Source organism: Acipenser ruthenus, chromosome 24 (genome assembly GCF_902713425.1).
Source record: "Acipenser ruthenus chromosome 24, fAciRut3.2 maternal haplotype, whole genome shotgun sequence".
NCBI lineage: Eukaryota > Metazoa > Chordata > Actinopteri > Acipenseriformes > Acipenseridae > Acipenser > Acipenser ruthenus.
The window spans coordinates 5881718-5902906 of NC_081212.1; the positions used below are offsets into that span (position 1 = coordinate 5881718).

The 21189-nt window shown below is 42.6% G+C and overlaps 1 protein-coding gene across 8 annotated transcripts in view; it reads right to left on the bottom strand.

The window, feature by feature from the left end:
• Positions 1–328: 328 nt before the first annotated feature.
• The window catches only part of LOC117962605 (myotubularin-related protein 4-like), a 58410-nt gene continuing 37549 nt past the window's right edge, over positions 329–21189 (bottom strand). For 5 of the 8 annotated variants that reach the window (XM_058998204.1, XM_058998203.1, XM_058998205.1 and 2 more), the window contains 16 exons: positions 19687–19719; positions 18216–18298; positions 17373–17539; positions 17009–17105; positions 15208–15321; positions 14723–14919; positions 13350–13478; positions 12555–12666; positions 11415–11610; positions 9913–10098; positions 8593–8763; positions 7726–7880; positions 5851–7114; positions 4851–4988; positions 3987–4075; positions 329–3751 (listed from right to left, as the gene is read on the bottom strand). In XM_058998204.1, coding sequence (XP_058854187.1) covers positions 3574–3751; positions 3987–4075; positions 4851–4988; positions 5851–7114; positions 7726–7880; positions 8593–8763; positions 9913–10098; positions 11415–11610; positions 12555–12666; positions 13350–13478; positions 14723–14919; positions 15208–15321; positions 17009–17105; positions 17373–17539; positions 18216–18298; positions 19687–19719 — 3309 coding nt within the window. In that variant the 3' untranslated portion in view covers positions 329–3573. The remainder of the gene's footprint in view (positions 3752–3986; positions 4076–4850; positions 4989–5850; positions 7115–7725; positions 7881–8592; positions 8764–9912; positions 10099–11414; positions 11611–12554; positions 12667–13349; positions 13479–14722; positions 14920–15207; positions 15322–17008; positions 17106–17372; positions 17540–18215; positions 18299–19686; positions 19720–21189) is intronic. The other 3 variants (XM_058998201.1, XM_058998202.1, XM_058998207.1) reach the window with 3 other exon arrangements.

Below are 21189 nucleotides of genomic sequence, written 5' to 3' on the forward strand. Positions count from 1 at the left end.
TATCGGTACACATGCATAAACCCACTGGAGTGCTGCAAGGGAAAAGAAAAGGGTTGAAAGGAGAGCACAAGCAGGCTGGCCTTTCTTGTGGTTAATTGCTTCTGTTTTTTCTAATATTATACAGGTTTCTGATTTGCACCGAACTCAATCCCAGTGGGAACCCCACAACTTGACCATGGCCTGGAATGCGTTTCAAATGGTTGCTTTTCCCCCACAAGTGGAGATGGGGAAGGATCTCTCAGGACTGCTTGATGGCCTCTAAGCCCCTTTGGCACCTGTCGCTGGTGGCTAACTCCTCAGCTGGACCCTGTCAGGTTTTTTTTGTGTGTTTTAATGTACAGCTCCAACAGGTATCTCTCATATAAGACCTCCACATTCTGCAGAGGACCAGGCATTCAGAATTCAACCAAGGTGCTTCCCCATAGCTGCAAGGCATGTGGTGAGGAGGCTTTTGGTCTTTGCTTTTTGTGGCATGTCACACACGTGCCCTAGAATGTAAACAGAACATCCTCTTTGCTCTGTATGAGCACTCAATTGGGTACAGACTGTATGAGAGTGGCCAGATGCACTTTGCTTTTCCGTTGCTGTTGGGCAGGCATCCTATGTGGTTCCTGTCCGTGATGTGTGCAGTGTCTAAGATTTTATTCCAAATAAAAAGTGATGTCTGCTTATTCTGGAGGAAAAGTGTCACATGGGACAGGGGAAGGGGAGGAACACACACACACATGCATCCTCTATCAAGTAGTGCAAGAACTAAATGCAGAAAAGTACATTTCTAAAACTTACCAATTTTTTCATATAAATAAAAAAAAGCAGCACAACACCACAATGATCATGGTTATCCTTTATAGGCTAAAACAGTAAAACATATGCAGAAACAGAAAGAGCAGCAATGCTTGTTACCTTCTAGTGGAAGATGTCATAAACTGCAATTCTAAAACAAACCAGAATGTACTCCAGACACTTGTCTTGGGTGCTACATTTCAGCCAGCACTGATTTACACACACACACACACACACACACACACACACACAGTACTGCCTGGTTATTCAAAACACACATTTGGCACCTACAAGTGGAAAATACTTCTTTTCATCGGTGGTCAGCAGAACAGGAACCGTGGACTGGAACAAAAATGAAGTTCATATAAAACACCAGCAGGGAACGGGCAGCAGCTTTGAAGCTTAATAGAACAGGGCTGTGGAAAGCCATAAACATTAAGGTTACAGGAGCATTTTTGCTTACTCTTAAAACTGAAGACAAAGTACCTCAGAGGTATTTTAACAACATTCCTTTCAATACAATTTCATTAACTTCTCTCCAGGAACAAAAAAAAAACATGGAATCAAGGTATGAGCCACATTTTTAGCTTGGTATTAGAAGCAGCTTAAGAAAATCAAATCTAATTGCATTTTGCAAACAAAGGAATAACTATACCTTGATCAGAGACCAACAATCCAAATGAATTACACTCGACTTCAAATATGAACTGCTAATTATGAGCACCATATCATTAAGCACACACCTTTTCAAGCGGAGTCATTTCTAGTTCCATGTTGTGTTTCACATTGAGCGATTATTTAGAATAAATAAACATTAATATGTGTAGTTGTTTGTTATTTAGTATCCTTGTAATTATAATTACTGCAGCATTATTGTAACTAATTGTAATTGAATAAAATATCATTGTAGGTGTAATTGTCATTTCAGCAAACCATGCTGCTGATATTGCAGTTTTAATTGATCCAAATTCTGCTGTGCAAAGTGAAAGGGATCTTGCAGGAATGTGGCACAGCATCTGCCCTGCATCAGTTCTAAAAGCTGCGTTCTCCCTTGTGGGAGTAAAGCAGGATTGTGTGAAGTCATGCAGGCACAACAATAATCAAGCAACAAGGAAAACCACAGAGGAGACCAAAAGTCCTGATATATATCTTTTTGTTTTAATGAACCCATGGAATTCAACTTGTACAGTGCATTTCTTTACAACAATTAACAGACTAGGTGACGGGTTCAGCCACTTGCACAGATTTGATAACTACAGAATCTATATATTACATTTCAGGCTTTTTTTTTTGCCTTCACCAGCACGACTGAAAGCAGGACCCAACATTATTAGGCAGATGACAACCACAAAAGGGCCAGTCAAGTTCTTTCCAGTTTGCTTGATTTTCTTTTTAAAATCGCATTTTTTCTCAGGTGAGGTACACAACACAACTCATCCTTGTTGAGCAGAGAGCTAAAAAAAGTACCTTTCAACAGCAAGCACTTTCCCATTAGTTACCTGGCTTTCATCCAATGAAAACAAATAACATGATAAAAGGTAAACAAAACACAGAATGGCACTATTACTTCAGTAACAACCTTCCCATGGTACAGTTTACTGTGGATACCCCCAAAAAAACAACACAGACCTTTAACAGTATTTTCTTCAGGGCCTACGGTAGCCTTCGCGTAATGTTAGTTTGAGAAGGAAAAAAATGCATCAGACAACGAGGCACTACTCTGTTCTAAAGAAGTGATTCACAAGCCATCCATGCAAAGGACTTGGCAAGTCCCACTTTTTGGTAACACCCCTTTTCAAGAGTGACGGCTCTGTGCCATTGGTGACTTCAATTGTTTGTAATACTTTCTACTATTATGAAAACTGGGACCCACAAAGCCATTTGGATTTTGAATTCTCAATTTGGAAATCAGAAATTACAAATTAAGTGTATTTCCTCTATCCCTGCCTCACTACACCTGGACATTAAATATCAGCTTGACAGCCTTTTGTTTTTCAATAACTAGTCCTTGTCAGTGTCAGTATCTTCCATTCTGCAGTCTCCCACACAAATGGTGCTATTAAGGGCCTCTAGCTTTACAAAAAAAAATAAGCATTGCTGGATTTAAAAAATCCCATCAATATACAACCAATATACACACACAGATTTGTTTGTTTCAACATTACATTCCGGCTCTAGCAGGCCCACAAGATAATACAACAGCACTAATGATAGATTTTGCTCCCTTTTGCTTAAAGTAGTTTGGCCTCAGCTCCCCCCGCCCCTTTTTACAACAGCTTCTAGTGCACAAAAAAAGTTCACATACTGTAGCAGCATTTAAATATTAAGCCTCTGATATACCGAACAAGCCTTGGATTGCAACACTCCTCCAGCAGACAAAATAAATTGTCCTCCAAATGTCTAGTGTTGTAAGACGCACTAATCTGGGTGCATAGGTTGAGATGAAGGGCCGGAATGAAGTTGAAGTTATTCCAGCCAGTACAATTCACGCAAAAACACTCCCTGTATTTTGCTGGATGCTGGATCCATCTTTCGGCTAAAGACGGTCGCCAGGGGATCCTGCAGAGCGTTGGCTCAGGATAAAATCCCCACCGATTATAATAGATCAGTTGCATAGCCAGCTTTGGCTCCAGACAGGAATCATCATCCTCATCATCATCATCATCATCATCATCATCAATCATCAGCTGCACAAACCCCCCCTTGGTGTGTGTCAAAGCTTGGAGGCGCTCGGCTCATCCGGTAAACTGGCAGGTCAACAGATCCAACCCGATTCAATGGATTCTCTGTTCAGCTGGAGGCCGCAGTGATCGGCTTCTTCAGCTGCTGGCTCATGATCTCGCGGGCTCTGCAGACCTGGATGTGATCATAGCAGGAGTTGCACACCAGCACGGGGTCATACAGCTGCTGGTCTGGGATGGGCTGTTTTAGGTAGCAGCAGCCCCCGCAGAACACATTCCCACAGTTCCTGGGATAAACACAAAAACACATGGGAGATTAGCTGTTTGAAAGTGTAGGAGCATCACAAACATTCAATCGTTGAATTGCTTTGGAACACCATTCATGCAGTTTATTCTGTTAGCCAGTAAAAGGGCCGGGAGGCATTCATCTTTATCTCATGTTTATCCGTCACTGTTGTGTTCCTTTGGGGGTTGGCTTCATACTGTTGTTCCTAATTAAGCGTCCTGGATTGTGGGACTCACCTGCAGTGGTGGCGGCGTTTGGCTAACCAGAACTCAGAGTCGCAGCTGAAGCAATGAGATGCCATGTGATCAGGGACCCAGCGCGTTACCTAGCAAAGGAAATAAAACTTCAATACTGTTTTTCTGTTTATTTGAATCCAACTACCAACATTGGAGATATACACAATCCAGCATAAAATGTATCCGATCAATGTGTCTTTGTGTGTGCTTGATTTAAATGCAGCTCGAGTAAGCAGTGAAGATTTTTATTTTAATTTTATTGCGGTAACATTATTATTTTGCATACAAGTTAAATATATTTCAGGCAATTCAGGATTCTCAAACTGTGCCATCAGAGCAGCTCTGTTCCATGTTTTAATACTTGAAATAATCAGCGACTTGCCTGTGCTGGGTTTATTCAAGGTTCTTATGCAATAATAAAAATGTGTCCAACGACAGTTATCAAAACAAGTTAGTTACTGGGATGTCTGTTGAAAAATGAGCAATTGCTTATCAGTGAAATGATAAGCAACAAACCAGATAAGAGCTGGCGAGTTACACCAACGGTTTGCACTTTTGCACAAAACAACAACCAAGCTTTGATAACATCTTAAAAGGGCTGACTCTGTTTTTTGTAGTCCAGTCTGATATATTAAGAGTGTCAGTAGTTTTTCACCACTTATTTTATTCCAGCTTGGTCAGAGTCCCTAGTGTCTCTCTAGATAAAACATGCATTGTGCATGAATAACTCCATTGTGATCTGGTTCCTGTTTCTAATGGATCTGCTCATTCAAGCAGCAGGGATGTGCAGTGAGGGGATGCTGTATTATTTATTTATTCTTTTTAACAAGGGAAAAATTTGGAAGTAAAGGGAAGCAAAGAAACCTGTAATAGGCAATCAGGGAAGCTGACCTCTGTGTCCTTCCGGTCAACAGGCTCCCAGCTGGCCTCAGACAGCCGGTCATCACTGTGAACCGAGAGAGAGTCCTCCCCATCGCTGTCATCAGACTCTCGCAGACATGTCTGAAAACAAAACAGAAGAGAGTCAGACCAGCCATCCCTCACTGAACTGGATAGGAAATCAGGCTTTGTGCATCGTCTACTGTACATTTAAAATGAACGCAAAACTGTTCAATCGACGTAGCAGTGTGCTTAGGAAGTTTACAGTAGAGTCATTTATTAGGTTGTGTTGGCGCCATTCAAAAATAAAGTCTCTTGGGGGTTATTTGCTAATTAATATTCTGTTTGACTTCCTGGATCCTGTCTATACACCCACTGTTTAAGTTTTACATTGTGATTGTGTTATTCTATACAGTTATTTTAACTGCTTTACAGTTGCTACAGCTTCAATGAATCGTCCCGTTTTTTTTCACACTGGAAATATGGTAGCCCTACTTAAAAAGCAAATACACAGGTATGTACCAACATCAAGATGGATGCTTGTATTGGAAGAATGAGTGGCAACGTGACGATCCTGTCAGTAAACGGCCAAGTCGATGCTTTTGCTTTGGCTAACAAATGGAAAATGATTTTAGTTCGGATTAAACTTTGTCAAGTTCTCCATCAGTTAATTTTTTGCAGGGCACAAGTAAATGAACTGTTTCTAAGCTGCTGTTGGGTATTTCTTTTTCCATTGTTCACATTTCAGCTCCTCTACATCACTCCTGCCACTTAATTAACGATCACAGTAAAACAGTAGTTTTAGTGAGGTAAAGAATTCAATATGCTAGTTTTGGGAGCGAGCCTTTTTGCCACAATGGTAAATAGTTTTCAAGGAGCAAGAGACTTGTATTTAGTGGCAAGCCAACCTTTTTGGGAATGTATCAAAGTCAGTGCTAAAGTATGCAAGCTGACCGTTTGGCTGGAGGGCTCCCTCATTACTCACAAAGTCATCCTGGTAGTCCTCGTCCGGCTCGGTGGGGGGCGCGCAGCACTGCCTGCTCTCCAGCCTCATCTGCAGCTCTCTGACCTGCCGTCTCAGCAGCTCCACCTCCTGCTTGTATCCAGCCTCGATCTGCCGCAGCCTCTGCTGCACCGCGTCAACCGGCACAGCCAGCCCGTCATCGTCCAGGTAGGCAGGGGGGGAGCAGGAGGACGAGGTGCTGACAGAAACTTGCCTGCTGGGAGCTGCCAGTGCAAAATACCCGGAGCTCCTCCCCGCGGAGCCCGTCGAGCACCACGCTGCCTTGCTGGGCGGCCGCAGGCTTTCTCTGTTGCTGGCCGCTCGCAGGAGTTTACCAGCCAGCCTTCGGTTCTGGTAGCTGGGCGCCCTGCGGAGACCCGCTTCCCCGTTGCATGCCGATTTGACCAAGCCCTGCATGCTGCTTTCCCAGTTAGATCCCAGTAAAGAAAACTCGCTGAACTGGCTCTGGGAAATAAATTTCCTCGCAGTCCTAGCACAGTCAGGCTGCGCTCTGCTGAACCGTGAAAGCTCAGCCACGTTGCTCTCGCAGCTCGGGACCAGGCCGTTGCTTTTCAGAGGCTGCGCTCTCTTGGTGCGTTCGGCTGCCGGGGCAGCACTGTGTTCTGTCAGCGTCTCGGTCGAGCAGTCCAGTTCCAGGGATGTGTTTTTTAATTGAAGCAGTTCCACTGCCGTCAGCAGAAGGCGCTGCTCGTCACATTCCAGGGTTAACCCATTTTCCGCTACCTGTAGACATGTGTCTGTGGAGGGGGGCTGGGGGTTTTCTGAAGCCCGGTAATCGGTCTCCTGTATCTCAGCTGGGCACGGCTGGGTGCCGTTGGGTGCCTCCGGTGTTTTCAGAGGCGGATTCTCTGATAGGTTTGGCTGTGCGTTCTCTGCGTTTGAAACTCTGTGTCCTTGCAGAGCGTTGTGTGGGTTCTGTACAGGCTGTGGATTCAGACCGTACTCCTTGACAGAGTTGAAGTTCTCGTCGTTGAGCTGCTTCTTGTCGGGGGGCTGTGTCTCGCCCTCCCTCTCCCCTTTTTCAGACTCGCTGTGCTCCCCGTTGGTCAGCGGTGTGCTCTCAGACGTCTCACTGGCCCCCCCTGCTGCCCCAGGCTTGTGTTCCAGCGTGGGCCGCCCCTCTTGGCAGTGCTTGTTCAGATTGGGGTCACTGGAGGTGCGAGTCAGAGGCGCCCCGCTGTCGCAAGCAGAGACGAGGTTGTCCATTGATCTTGTTTTGGGAAGCCTGTGGAAAAAGTATGTTTAACTGAAGTCATTACACGGTTACGCTAAAATCACCAGCTCTCAAGACAACTCAGTAATGATAACTTTTGAAATGGCAGGACAGGAAAAGAGGGAAATGTAGCAAAGGAATTCTCAATTGGAAACATGTTTTTAGACAGAAAGTTGAACATTCCTGACAGTGTTAACGCACCTACTCTAAAAAACAAAAGTAGCTTTACTTTTAACACCAACATAAGCAAATTATATGAGAGAGTTAACATTATTTATAAATGTATACAGTTACCCGGGATGGTTCAATTATTCAGGGACCCATGTAAAATAAACTGCTTTCTATAAATACGCACCGATGTAACAAAACCACAATCCACACAAATGAACACTTTTCTCAAAGAATATGACGAGATGGGCTGTAGCTGAGCCTCCCTATGTCTCCACAAGAGAGCGCCCTCTCCTTACTGAGGCCGGGGCCTGTTCTATGTTCTGTATGAATCCGAGAAGAGCGTGTTAGAAGGCTGTGACAGGCAGTGATTGTAACAGGAGTGAGCAGGTACCACACACACTGCCAGAGGGGCCTGACCCCTGGACTCACGGAGCCTCAGTGTGAACCCTCACCTGTCCAGAGATCTGGAGGTCAGCTCCTCAGGCTGTGTGGCAGGACACAGGTACATGTGCATGCTGTCCTCTGCAGCAGTGCAGGGAGAGGACGTGGGCAGATACACTGCTGTCCACAGCTGGAGGGCCCTCACATGACACACCGGCTGGAGCACCTGAAGGGAAACCACATCAGTTAGTATTGTGGTCAAGGGTAACCATACCCAAAACTGCAGACTAATAAACTAATCTGATATGCCACTATGTAAATTATGTATATATATATATATATATATATATATATATATATATATATATATATATATATATGAACATATCATATCATATGAACATATCATTTTTATCTTTTATTTAACATTGTGTAAATCAAAGAAATTCCAAATTGATGTCTACCGGAAGCCAGAATAGTAGTACATTAGTATTTCATGTTAGATTTTGAAAATCTTTTAATTTGTCAGTTTTTTTGTTAAGTAGATGGAAAACTACAAAGCGGTGGTATGTAATTCAATATGTTAACGTAACATTATTCAGCAGGTTTCACTCGACTTAATGAAGCAAAATCAGTTAATTCTATAGGGTGACGCAAAACTTTTGGCCATAGCTGTATATCTATGGATTTTCTGTTTCCATTTTTTCCCCCCTATATTCTAGAATAGCCTTTTTGTAAAAGTTACTTCTTTAGGATTTCATTTTGTATTCCTGCACTGCTATTCTTATAATCAGCTTTTAAAAAGTGGAACAAAAACTAAATGATTAACATGTGCAACTATTTAACAGTGCATTAAAAGAAAAACACATCCGTCATCTTGACCACAGCGTATCATGTTATTCATCCTGCTGAAATACTTTCAAGCCGAGTAGCCCCACCATGTCGTGGCTGGCCATGTAGAGGAAGTTCTGGAAGTTCTTGTTCCCTGTGCGCAGTAGGGACCACACGGAGCAGGCTCGCTTGTAGATGTTACGGGCTTCTCTCTCGCCGGCGTTGTTACACAGGAAAGTCCCGTAAAGGCAGGAGTAGGTGTGCTGGACCAACTTCACCTGGAGCATTCAGACAAAGAAACAGGCATGAGGCGGGCAGGAGCTACAGCACAGCGTGCACATTTATTAGAACACCTTCACCTAATTTAACTGATGCCTTTAACACGCCACACATAACATTTTAAATAGCAAGAGTAAAGGAACACATCGCCACAAATGGGAAAATGCATGAGACTTTTTACAAGCTGTACAAGATGCCTGATTAAAGCACAAAGTGGTCTAACATTATCACACGATTGCCTATTGTTTCTATAGTGCCGACTATTGACCAAAAACTAAAATTCTCACACCCAGAGGTTTTCATGCAGGTAGGTATATAAATGACACATCTTCAGGGGCTCGAATACATTTGCTCACTATAATGATCTAGAGCAGTCACTGTAGCTACACACTGTTTAAAGTCTCGGAGGATGTCTATACAGGAAGTGCTGTCTTATGTGCACTGGAAAGTAATGCACCTTCTACCCAGAGTTCCTGGTTGAAAATCGGTTCAGGGGCACATGACGACCAGGGTTCAAAACCACCAATGTAGATTACAAAGTTTGTCTCCTCTGAGCAGCTGCCCGACAGGCTTGTAGCTCAAGGGCTGTTCTCTCTCCTGAGGAGATCACACCTTTCTCTGCTGACAGACTGCCTTTAAACCAGCAGGATTGGTGCCTGGAAACACACCAAACTCTAATAACACGTTTTACTGCCACTGACTTTCAACACGGAAGCCCCTGAATTGCAAAATCACATTGAAAATGCTGGACTCTCTTTTGATACAAATAACCATATGCTACATTGCACATAGCACGCTGTGCATTTAATTGCATAGATCCAGGAGCTTTGGAACTGTTCATAATACAGTGGGATTTCTATATTCGTACCAAAGGGGCCGAGTAGAATGGTTTTAACTGAGAGCTGGACCTCAGGAGGAAGATCGTCAGGCTGTTTCCAAGCTGAAAAGCGACCGACAGAATGTGGTCTTAATAGGGAATGAGGAGTTTACTGTGCTTGAGTATGGTTTATTATTCAATACAAGTATTTCATGTCCAGTTTATTAAACCGGATCAATTAAATTGATCTTCGGCTGATTCAACAGTGTGTTAACTTGAACAGGGAGCGAGCAGGAGTGACAGTCGCCGTGCACAGAGACACAATGCTTACCAGAAAAGCCTCGTTAAACTCAAACAGGCAGGGGAACTGCTTGAGGAGCTGGTGGATGCAGTCCAGCCACTGCAGGAACACTGGGCACTGCTCGCTCAGATCGTCAGAGTTCTCCTGGTGTCCACAGCGATCCCCAAACTTGTGGCCAAAGTCCAGCCACTCTGTCTCCACCAGGACCTGAAACCCCTGGCACACAGTGAGCCAACGTTAATCACAGCATTCGAACAGACACCCACCCAAACTCTCCAGCATGCAGCTATGGCCAAAAGTGTTGCATCACCCTGCAGAATTAATACATTTTGTCGAAACCTGCTGAATAACGTTACGGCTTTGTAGTTTTCCATATACTTAACGAAAAACTGACATTTAAAAATGTGACATTTCGAAATCAAATATGAAATACAGCATTACTATTAGGCTTCCTGTAGACTTTTGCGATCTCATTTCGTAGTTTTTTTAATTACATGATGGTAAATAAAAGATCTGAAACTGTTACGAAAAAAAGAAAGACAGAAACAAGTTTTGAAGTTTAAATTGGCTGATGGCTCAAGGATATCTGTCCAGGTGAAAAGGCACTTATGCCGGTACTTTTTATTTCCTGGTCATTGATTGAAAGTAAATGTACCCCTCTGCCAAGGGTACTGCCAATGACATGCCAGGAAATAAAAAGCACATTTTCTAAGTTCAATAGTTAGTTTTCTTTTCTTTTTTTTCTTTTTTTTTTTTTAAATGAATGTCTCAATCCTTAAATTCTAGGTGATGCAAAACTTTTGGCCATAGCTGCACAATGTTAAGCAACGGTACTAGAAACTCAGGACTAGATTCGTAGACTCTTTCCTCAGAATTGTCCCCATCACAGAAAGGAGAAATGCAGCAGATAGTTACCAATACAGAAATAAACAACATTTAATTGATGAGCTTATACATAGGCTGTAGTTGCTTCTTCCTTACATAACAAAAATGTACGAATAACAATTCTGAGAAAACTGGATAATTGGCCCTAAGCGCTTTGAAGATAAAACGTCTAGCTTACCCGCATCCTAATTACCTTATCTAAACTTATTAAAAGGGAGGCCAAGATTAGTGCTTCAGCGTCTGTGAGACCCACATACAGGGTGTCCAATAAATCAGGCACCAGAGGCATAATTGTTAATATTGTTGTCTCAAGATTTCTTTCAGGGTGTGAAATGACTTTTAGCAAAAAAATGGAGCAAATTGCTTGTCATGTGTGGTGCAGATAGTCAACGGGGTGTGGCCACCTGATTTAACAATGAACCCCCTAATCGGAATAAAATATGCCATTGCCTGTGATGCCCAAATGACGCCACAGCCTGCAGATTAAACAGGTTTGAATCCTGTTTGAATCCTGTTTGAATCCTGTTTGAATTCCATCTTCAACAGCACAGTCAGATATAGTATAGTGTTAATGCAGCAGTGTTTTTTTTGGGATGCGTGGAACAGGGCCTAAGGTAATGGCCCGGCTGGCAGAGTGGTTCAGTTACCTCTATGGTCCTGTAGTAAGGGTCCAGTAGGATCTTGGCGAGCGCTACGATCTGTGGGGTCCGGTCCCAGCCGTCTGAGCAGTGCACCAGCACGGGTCGGCCCTCCCTCTCCACTGCAGAGGAGACCAGCGTGGCAGCCTTCAGCATCACAGACAAGTGCTGCAGCCATTTCGTGCTCTCCAGAGCAGACAGCCAGCTGGGAAGAGAGCAGAATGCAAATTAAAAACCAGCAGCATGATCTACGACCGTCTGAGCAGTACGTGCAGGGAGGACACGTCGGACAAGGATCCGTAACAGAATCAAGTGCGTCAGAGAGACAGGTACAGCATTCCATACAAGAATACAGAATCACCTCTCAAACAGGAGGAGGAAAGTAAATGAACCAACAGTTCAACACTTTATAAAAAATGAACAGAACACAAACGACCTACAATTTGTAGTTTTAGATGAAATACAATTAGATAATGTACAATACAGAAGAATAACTGGAAATAAATGGATAGACTCAATACCATGATGCCGAAGTTTTACATAGAAAGGAATAGTAGATTGCTGCATCATTAACTATATAGATTTAAATAGAAATAAGTGAGTGTGGTTACCATGGCATCAAAAGCCTGTAACCACCTCTACTGTTTGTTTTCAAACATACTTTCCCTTGACAAAGGCACACTAAACATACCGAAACGTCGGGAAGCTGGCTCTTTTGAGCAAAAATATATATATTTTAAATTCTACGTTGTCATTGCAAAAGGCAGATGCTTCTATCGAAGGAGGGGTAAAACTGGTCAGGTTAATATTTGATTCACAGCCGATCGTTGGATAACGAACATGATAATAATCAAAAATAATTTATAATTTTATTTTTTTTTCTCCAAGCTCTTATTCTTTTCTTCCTTCATTTTGCTGTTAGATGGCATTATTGCCTCCACACTGTATTCAACTTCGAATAAAAAAGGAGCAACTTCCTATTTAATAGCAAACAGCAGCACATCTGAAATGGCATCTTGACAGCATCACGAATGCTGGTTGCTACCAGCGCCTACCCAAGTCCAGTAAATGGCACGAGGCAGAGTGTTTCCTCTGCCATGCTAGAGGTAGGCATGGGGAGCGTGCTGTGCGGACAGTGGCAGCACTTACTTTCCGGGGTCTGGGATCTGGCCACACACAGCCCGGAGAGACTGGAAACTGTTCCGAATGGAGTGGATGTTTGCCATTCCCATGAACATCACTTCACAGTTGGGGTAGTACTCTAAATGTATCCATTAAAACAAACACAGAAAGAACAAAGAGAGTTTCTATCTTGCCATTGTAATTAAACACTTAAAAATATACATAAACACAACCTATATCAATCATTTTATCACAATCATTTTATCACTCTCACTATAAGCACAGTGCCATAGAGAAACTACATGTCATCTTTGTCTGATTCAGGAAACAGAGAATAATAACCCAGGTGCTGAACATGAATATCACAAACTATAGCCTGTCTCCTGAGGCAGAGCAAAACCAACACATATTACAGATAGTGTAATAAATGTATTCTGACCATATTCTTAGGGATGCTTCTTAATTTGTGGATACTGTCCAAAAGACAATTGTTTTTCTATTTTTTTTTTATATTGTGGATCCTTTTGTTAAAGAGCCTTAGGCTTTTACAGTCCTGTGTAAACTCATTGAGGATAGAGAAGTATGGGATTAGGCAAGACTCTAGATACATGGGGGGGGGGGGGGGGGTCACTGAGGATAGAAAAGTATGGGATTAGGTAAGACTCTAGATACATGGGGGGGTGTTGGTTAATTAGTTCAGTAGAGCAGTCCACTGTTGTGATTGCAGCCGGATTCTAGACTCACGCCTGTCAGTATTGTAAATGAGGAAAGGGAAGTTCTCCTATCCACCTGTACTGCCTATTCCAGGTGAGGCCAGCCTACCTTCACACTCACAGCCCCCCCCCTTGGCTCTGTTGGCGACGGCCGCAGCGTAGGAGCGGGCGTCCAGGATCAGCAGCTTCTGAGGGGCCCCGGCGGCCTCTGGGCTGGGGCAGACTGTCAGGGAGGAATCTGGGGACCAAAGACAAAATGAGTACCACAAAATCGGGTCTGCACGCACAGGGAGTGCTTGGAAACACCATCTCTCACCTAACCTCTCCAGGAAATTGATCCTTTCATTTCATACAGCATAATGGGTAAGGTCCACTTGTACACTACGTAAGTGGGCGAGCTTTATGGCAGGGGTGATGAACCAATGTCAGCCTCCAGGCAGTTATCTGTGCAGGTACGTCTCGCTGCAGTTTTTAGTAATACAGTGTCAATTCTGCTCAGGCAGTTTTGATTCCTTGACACATTGATTGATTCAATGGTGATCCACTAGGCCTCCAATTTGCGTTAGTGGTGAGCCGCTACAACTCAAGCTGTGAGCTTTGTCAGCATGAAATGAAATGAAGCATATACGATTATCTTAATCCTAAATGGTTACTTGTGTCATATTGCATTCTAGTCACATTTGCACTTACTGTAAAAACTACTCTGTATTTAAATATTGTTCTTGCACTGTAACCAAATAAATTGATAATATTACATACGGAGCCTGCACATCCGGCATGCAGAAACTTAACTCTAATCAGTCTTGAGTACAGAAAGCCACAGATAAACCACCTCTGACCATCAGCTGTTGCTACTCTTAACCCAGAGCTGGTTTTAACCTTCCCCTTCACCATATAATTCCATTCTTTGTTTACTGGACAAGCTTCCGAGGTTGTGTGGCCTCATTCCCACTCTTTTCAAAGCTGAGTTCATTCAAAACGACTCTGCTCTGCAATTACACAATATTCTGGGCCACCAGCAAGTAAACAAACAACCACCCTCGCGTTGTATCACACTCACAATGTGACTTTGTTTTCCTTGCTTTGGCAATAGAGGATTGTCTACGGTACTGTAATTGAAAATGGCACTTTCCCAAGGATGTTCATCTGGATGTCATGTGTACAGGGCACTGGAGGCTCTGCAGTATTGCACAATGCAGCCCATATTTTAAGTAAATAACTATTAAAATGAAGCTATCATTGCTGTACAACTAACCCAATATGACTGACTATGACGTAGTAGCCAACAGGTGGTATTTTATTTTGGTGAGAAAAGGGTTTAACCTGGATTTGCCCAAATTATTGTTAGTGTAATCTTTTCTGGCGTTTTTAAACCAGCTTTTGTTTTTAGCAGTTTTTTCCTTTAAGCGCTCGGTTTAGAAACTGTGCTGTAATATGAGCAACGGGTTTCAAACGATGAGCCACACAGGAAGATATTCTCACCAAAGTCACTGTCGGAGGCGTCGCCCCCCTCGCTCCTGCTCCGAGGGTTCATGGCGCCCCGTGTTTTCACCCCAGGGTCGAGCGCGCAGGCCTTGGCGATGGACGTCACCAAATACTCGTCATCAGTGTTCCGCCAGCCCCACCAGCTGATCTCTGGCTGGCTGCAGCGTGCAATCACAGAGCCGTTCCGCTGGTGTCTGCAAAACAGTAAAGGACAGGTCACTCAAAACTGCAGCGCACCACAGCGATAGCAAACTGGACTTTTAACACTGGATTTAAAAAAAAAAAGTTTCTAAAACAGAAACATCTTGTATTTAAAATAAATCATAACTGCAGAGTAAAGATTAAATGTAGTTGTGATCATTAAAATGGTCTGTATTACAGTATGTGTTTCATCAGCCAAAATTGAAGCTGCATTTATTATTAGTTGTTGTTACAATAACGCACACAGATCTATAATATTACCCGTGTTTTATCTCCCTCACCTGTACACCACAACTGGAATTCTCTTCCATGACCTGAAGGAGGCAACGTGCTCCAGCTCTTTGTCTGTGATCCAGACAGGAACCATTAGCTTTTGGGGGTAACTGGAACAGAGCCTGACGAGATACAAAACAAGACCTTGTTAAACAAAGACATGTGAAGCAGCGCAAGCTAACACTGACAGCAAAAAAACAAACAGCGGGGTTTTTGCAGTGACCCATAATAAACTCCTGATCACAGAATCCCGGATTTCCATTTTTAGATACATTGCCCCAAAAACAGGCTTAATAATAATGGAATAAACTGCTCCTAGGGACAAAAAATACTTTTAAACAAGTATTTATTTAAAAAATAAATCACAAAACTTTTGCACGAGAGAGTGGAGGCTAAGACAGATGCTCAATCTGGTAGATGCTCCATATCTCACACACATTCCTATACCCATCACTGCTCTGGGTCATGTTGATCTGCTGCATAGCTTGTATGCATGATTATAACATGGCTCAATCAAGACACAGAATGTTTCATTTCAACCAGTGAATCACAGAGAGAATCAGAATGTGGATGAAGATTTTCTTATACTTGGAAGGTTTAAAGGAATGCACTTAGTGAAATACAAAAAGAACAGGATGCTCTCAATTCACTGAACTATTGATTTCATGTCTTCTGTGCACACGGCAATATATAGTTAATGAACCGGAGGTCACATTTATATTCTCGATGTGTAATCCGTGGACAGAGACTTTAGTTGCAAGATCCCCTCTCCTCGGGTTTAAAGAGAATAGAGCAAAACATTCACATTTTTTAATGTAGCGTGCAGCCTTGAAAACTTGTAACTAAAGCAGAGCCTCTCTGTTTTAATGGAAATTGTCTGATTTGCCGGAATACAGAGAGATCTGGACAGAGATGGGTAACAGAGAGGACAGTAGGCTGGTCAGAAAGACTGCAGTATATTAGATGGCTTTAGAACTACACTGAATGTGATTTACAAAGGCAAATACATACAAGAACATCACCTAGAACAGTCACTGCAAAGCCAACTCAAAAATGTCCAATATTAGGATTTATCCCATATTGCCAAGGATTGGTTCAAATGTCCAAATACATTGTGGCCTACATCCTAACTCTGGTCTCCCTTGATTTCGAAAGCAGTTTTTCCTCCACTGCGGGTCTCTTCCGAGGTCGTTTTCACAATTCTACTGCTGTCCCCCTCCTGCTGCTTATTGTATTTTGGCAGGTTTTCAACACCAGTAACTCCTGCTCTGTTCCGCTGATTCATCAGGTACAGAACTTCTTGATCTGATCTAATTATAGCCCAGCCAATGTGCTGCTGCTCAGCAGGGAGACCAACTCCAGCAGATCAAGGCATGTCTCCACGGCCCCCACTTTATTTACTTTCTTAACTGCACAGCAAGTGAAGAAAAATGAAGGTGGTGGTGGTGACGGCGCAGGAAAGAAAAAACAAAAAACCCTGCAATGTGGCACTGGAGAAAAGTAACAGCGTGCACTTCCACCAGCTTGCAATTGTTTAAAATGAAGACGAAACAATGAACCAACATTATGCACCAGGAGTCCCTATGGCTCCAGAGCAGCCAATAGCAGGCACCCAAATGTAACAACTTTAACAGTGAGAAGATGGCTGAGAATCTCATTTTAGCTACTATCCCTTTCCACCGCCCTCCAGCCTATCTGCCTCGTCGTGATATCGAAGTAGAGTATGAGACCAGTACAGTTGCTTAACCAACATGGATTGCTTTGCTTTAGTCACCCTGAGGTATAGCAGGTTTAAGGGACGACACTTACTTGTAGTTGCTGTTGATATCAGACACTCTCCAGGCGTTCTGTAAATCAAAGCCCATTCTCACCAACTCCATCTCAAACCTGTGACGCACGTGATCTCCTTTAAAAACAGAAAATCAGGAGCAATTTTAAAACACAAATTTTTGCACTGAACCCCATAGTAGGACGTTCATTTCCTAGACAGGGATTGGAGCAACAGCGGGCTCGACCCCTTATCCACAATCATTTTGGATACAATTGAAGGTGTAACATTCCATGGCTTGTCCTGTCCCCCCGGAGGTTGTAACACCCTTGATTCAACAAGTCACAGGACTGACAATATCCCTCAAGCCTTCATCTGGGTTCTCAAGCCCACCAGTCCACTCACCGGGACGGCACAGGTGTACGTGGTGATCCTCCTCGTCGGCACAGGCTCCCAGGCACCAGGCGTGATAGGCAAAGGTAAACAGCTCCTCCAATCGGGCCGGGTGAGCAATGGCCCTGTTCAGCCTCTTCAGCCACTCCTGGCCCTGTTTAAAGGTGGAGAAATGGCACCTGGAAGAGGAGCAGTAAAGAACACATGAGCCAGCATCCTGAAGTGTGTTTGAAAACAAACAGCGGAGGTACGTGTAGGCTTTTGATGCCATCTATTAATTGATGTCAGTTACTACATAGTTAATGATGTAACGATCGACTATTCCTTTCTATTAAAAACTTCAGTAATTGTGGTATTGAGTATTAATGCTGCTTCATAAAGTCGAATGAAACCTGCTGAATAGTGTTACGTTAACATGTCGTTTGCCATAAACTGACAATTTAAAAATGGGACATGAAATCTAACCTGAAATACTGTACTACTATTATGGCTTTCGGTAGACACTTGCAGTTTCTTTGATTACATGATGTTAAATAAAAGATTACAATTATGTTCGTATAGTTTTTTTTAATTACGTCTCAATCCTAAACTTCTAGGTGATGGAAAACTTTTGGCCATAGCCGAATGATAATATCCCCAAAATATAGCACCTCTCAAGCACAACTGCCTAGTTACGATGCCTCGATAGATAAATACAGGCTTCCTAACCAACACGGATAATTACAGTTAAAGAAACCCATGTCTTAAGGGACGGCATCACTGTTTTAAAACAGTAAGAAAAGAGAGATATGGCTTTCTATTTGTAGTGTTTGAAATGGGTTGAACAGAAAAAAGGTTTAAAGCCCTTGTCCGTACCTGACCACTTTGGAGTCTTTGCAGATGATGTGGAGCTGGAACATATCCCGGCACTCCACATAATCAATCAGCCTCAGAGGCACCTGGAAAGAGGCAGACAGAAGGCATGAGTCATGCTTGCAAACACTGGGCTTGCTGCATCAGAAAGGGCACGAAGAGCTTGCTGTGGAGGGGATGCAGTTCTAGCAGACTACACCAGCAGTGACATTTTTTTTTTATTAGGAGGGAACAAAAAGCATCAGGAACAATCTGTGTGCCTTTTATAAATAAAAAACAATTCAGAAAAAACACTCTGCAAAAAACATGACGATGTGTGCTTCATTTTATAGGATTCTGTTTACAACAAGCAGCCTGTTTATTTCAGTGAAAGCAACACACACACACACACACACACATCATCCAGACTAGTATGAGCAATTCCTTTTGCATGCTACAGGAACCCCACTCTGAGCTACATGTTTGAATGTTTTCATTTATTATCCCTTGTTCAGGGAGGAATGAGGCCCTTCATTGTAAAATCAATAAATACATAAACAAACAAACAAATAAAAACAATTCCATGTTTTGTAGTCATTCTGAATTCATATTTTGTCATCGTTCTTAATAAAAAGGGCCATTACTTTTCTACCTGCAGAGTGGCGTTGCTAGGACTCAGGTCACGACCTTGAAAAGGTTGTTCCTTTTAGACAACGGGGAGCCTCGATCCTAGCAACAGAACTGTATATCCAGGTTCTATCACACCAAAGAGGTTGCATTTTGGTGCAGGCCTGTGCATAATTTTCTAGGTTTTATGAAGGCCAGCCCTGATTGAATGCATCAATGACTGAACAGATGGGTCTATTTTAATGATCTAAAACAGTGACGAATCATAATACCGCCACCCTAAAATCACAAACCTGCATACAGTCATGTTAATAAGTGGCTCTATAATTCACCCCTGGGGGGTAACTGGAACACTATAGTGCTCCCCCTTTATTGCGCTTTATTCAGGAGCCATCGTTACAGCTGTTTGGGTCCCACCGTATAATGGGAATACAAAATAGCGGAATTGCATTATGTGGCAAATGGGAGCCAGGCCCATACTGCCTTTAAACATGTTCTGTGGTATAAAAGATGGTCTTATAAAGGGGAAGCACTGTATAGTGTTTAAGAGCATTTAGATTCACCACCGCCGAGGTCATTAAGATAGACCCTGCAGGTAAACCATCTTAGACACACAATGCCAAGGTTAGAGTTCTGTCAAGGGGAGGGGCGTGCCACTACAAAAGGGCACACAAGTTTGTGCAAGACCTAAAACTTGAGCAAAAGTTGAGAGTCAGCAAGAGTACGACTGCACATATAATGGGTAACACGTAGGGTCCCTTCTGGACTGAAAAACAGAATCCAGGGGCAAGACTTGGAAGGAGCCTGGCGGTTTACCCAGTCCTGTGCGTCGAGCTGAAAAGCAAATTTGAGGGCGCTTCGTACTCACTGATATCTCACTGTCCACCCCCCGCGGAAGGGTCTAAAACACAACAGTGAGGGAAACAGAAAGAAAGGAAGAATGAAAACAATGAAAAAGGGGGAAACAAAAAACAGAAAACAAAACTCTACATTTGAAAAGGAAACAAAAGCAAGGATAGCAAAATAATTTGAAAAGGTTGAAATTAAGCCGAGCAAGCCAACTCCACTAAATGTATTTGATACACAGTCTAGACCAATTCGTCTAGCATCTCTGGTTTGCACTCTCTGCCCCTAGCCTTAACCTCCATAACATCTGCTCTGAATTCTACAAAGTACCCCTCTAAAAATACAGCTTCTTATAGATCAACCACTTTCATGCAAAGAGAGTTTGATAATGTATCTTCTCTCTAAAAGGAGAGGATTAAGCATGCAGAACACTAAATATCGAGTCGGTTCCATTCAATTCACTGATCAGAGTCAGACTTCTAGTACGTTTGCATTTAAGAAAAAAGACCCAGAAGGGCTCATCATACAACCTGTGGGAGACTGTTCCGAATTTATTTATACTTGGATTATTATAATTATTATTTATTTCTTAGCAGACGCCCTTATCCAGGGCGACTTACAATCGCAAGCAAATACATATGTATATCTATTTTATTTTTCAGTTTAAAAGGCACCGGTGGCTGGTTAGCACTAATCTTGAAGAACTGGCCAACAATGCCCCTGTCCCCTGCTCCCTATTCAACCAATCAGTCAGATACAGATCCACTCTCCTCATGCACTCAGGAGTATTTCTATCTGCACACTTCACACACTCACTCAGTGTTTTTCAACCTGACTAACAGCGTATACGGCATTTATCTACTCCCAGAACCATCGCATGTTAAAAGCCAGCCTTTCAGTACAATATTGATCGTAGCTATAAAGTAAGAATATATTTAAAAAGGTAAAGAGAGCTCAGCTTCAACAAATGAACATAAATCTATACATCCTGCCCAAAACAAATGAAGAGGATGTTTTCATAAAATGGGCACTACTGATTAATAAAATGGCCAGGATTTTTCTTCATGTTTTTTTAGACTGATTGCTTATGTCAATACTAATCAGCTTTCTCATTTTACGATGGCAGATTTGCCAATGTGCATGTGTCATGTTTACCCATTTATTTAAATAATTAGTCCACACTTGCTGGAAGTCATAAACACACACTTGTAACAGGAAATAATTCAAAACACAATAAAACATTTATCAGTGTTGCTCGTTCCAATGTTCATGTCTGATATAGACGCGTTACAAGTAAATTAGAGCCACAGTGATGACCTGCAGGGCATTGTGAATCAGGAAAAAAGTGTAACATTTAAAATGTACAAATCAATGTGAAAAGTAATATTTTCCACTGGGTAAAAATATTATTATACCCAAATCACACAACATCAAGACTACAAACAGGCCTCAGAGATTAAGGAGCCATAACCAGGAGGGTCAGAATTTAGTTCTCCCATTGTTTCACTGTGCACGTCATTACTAC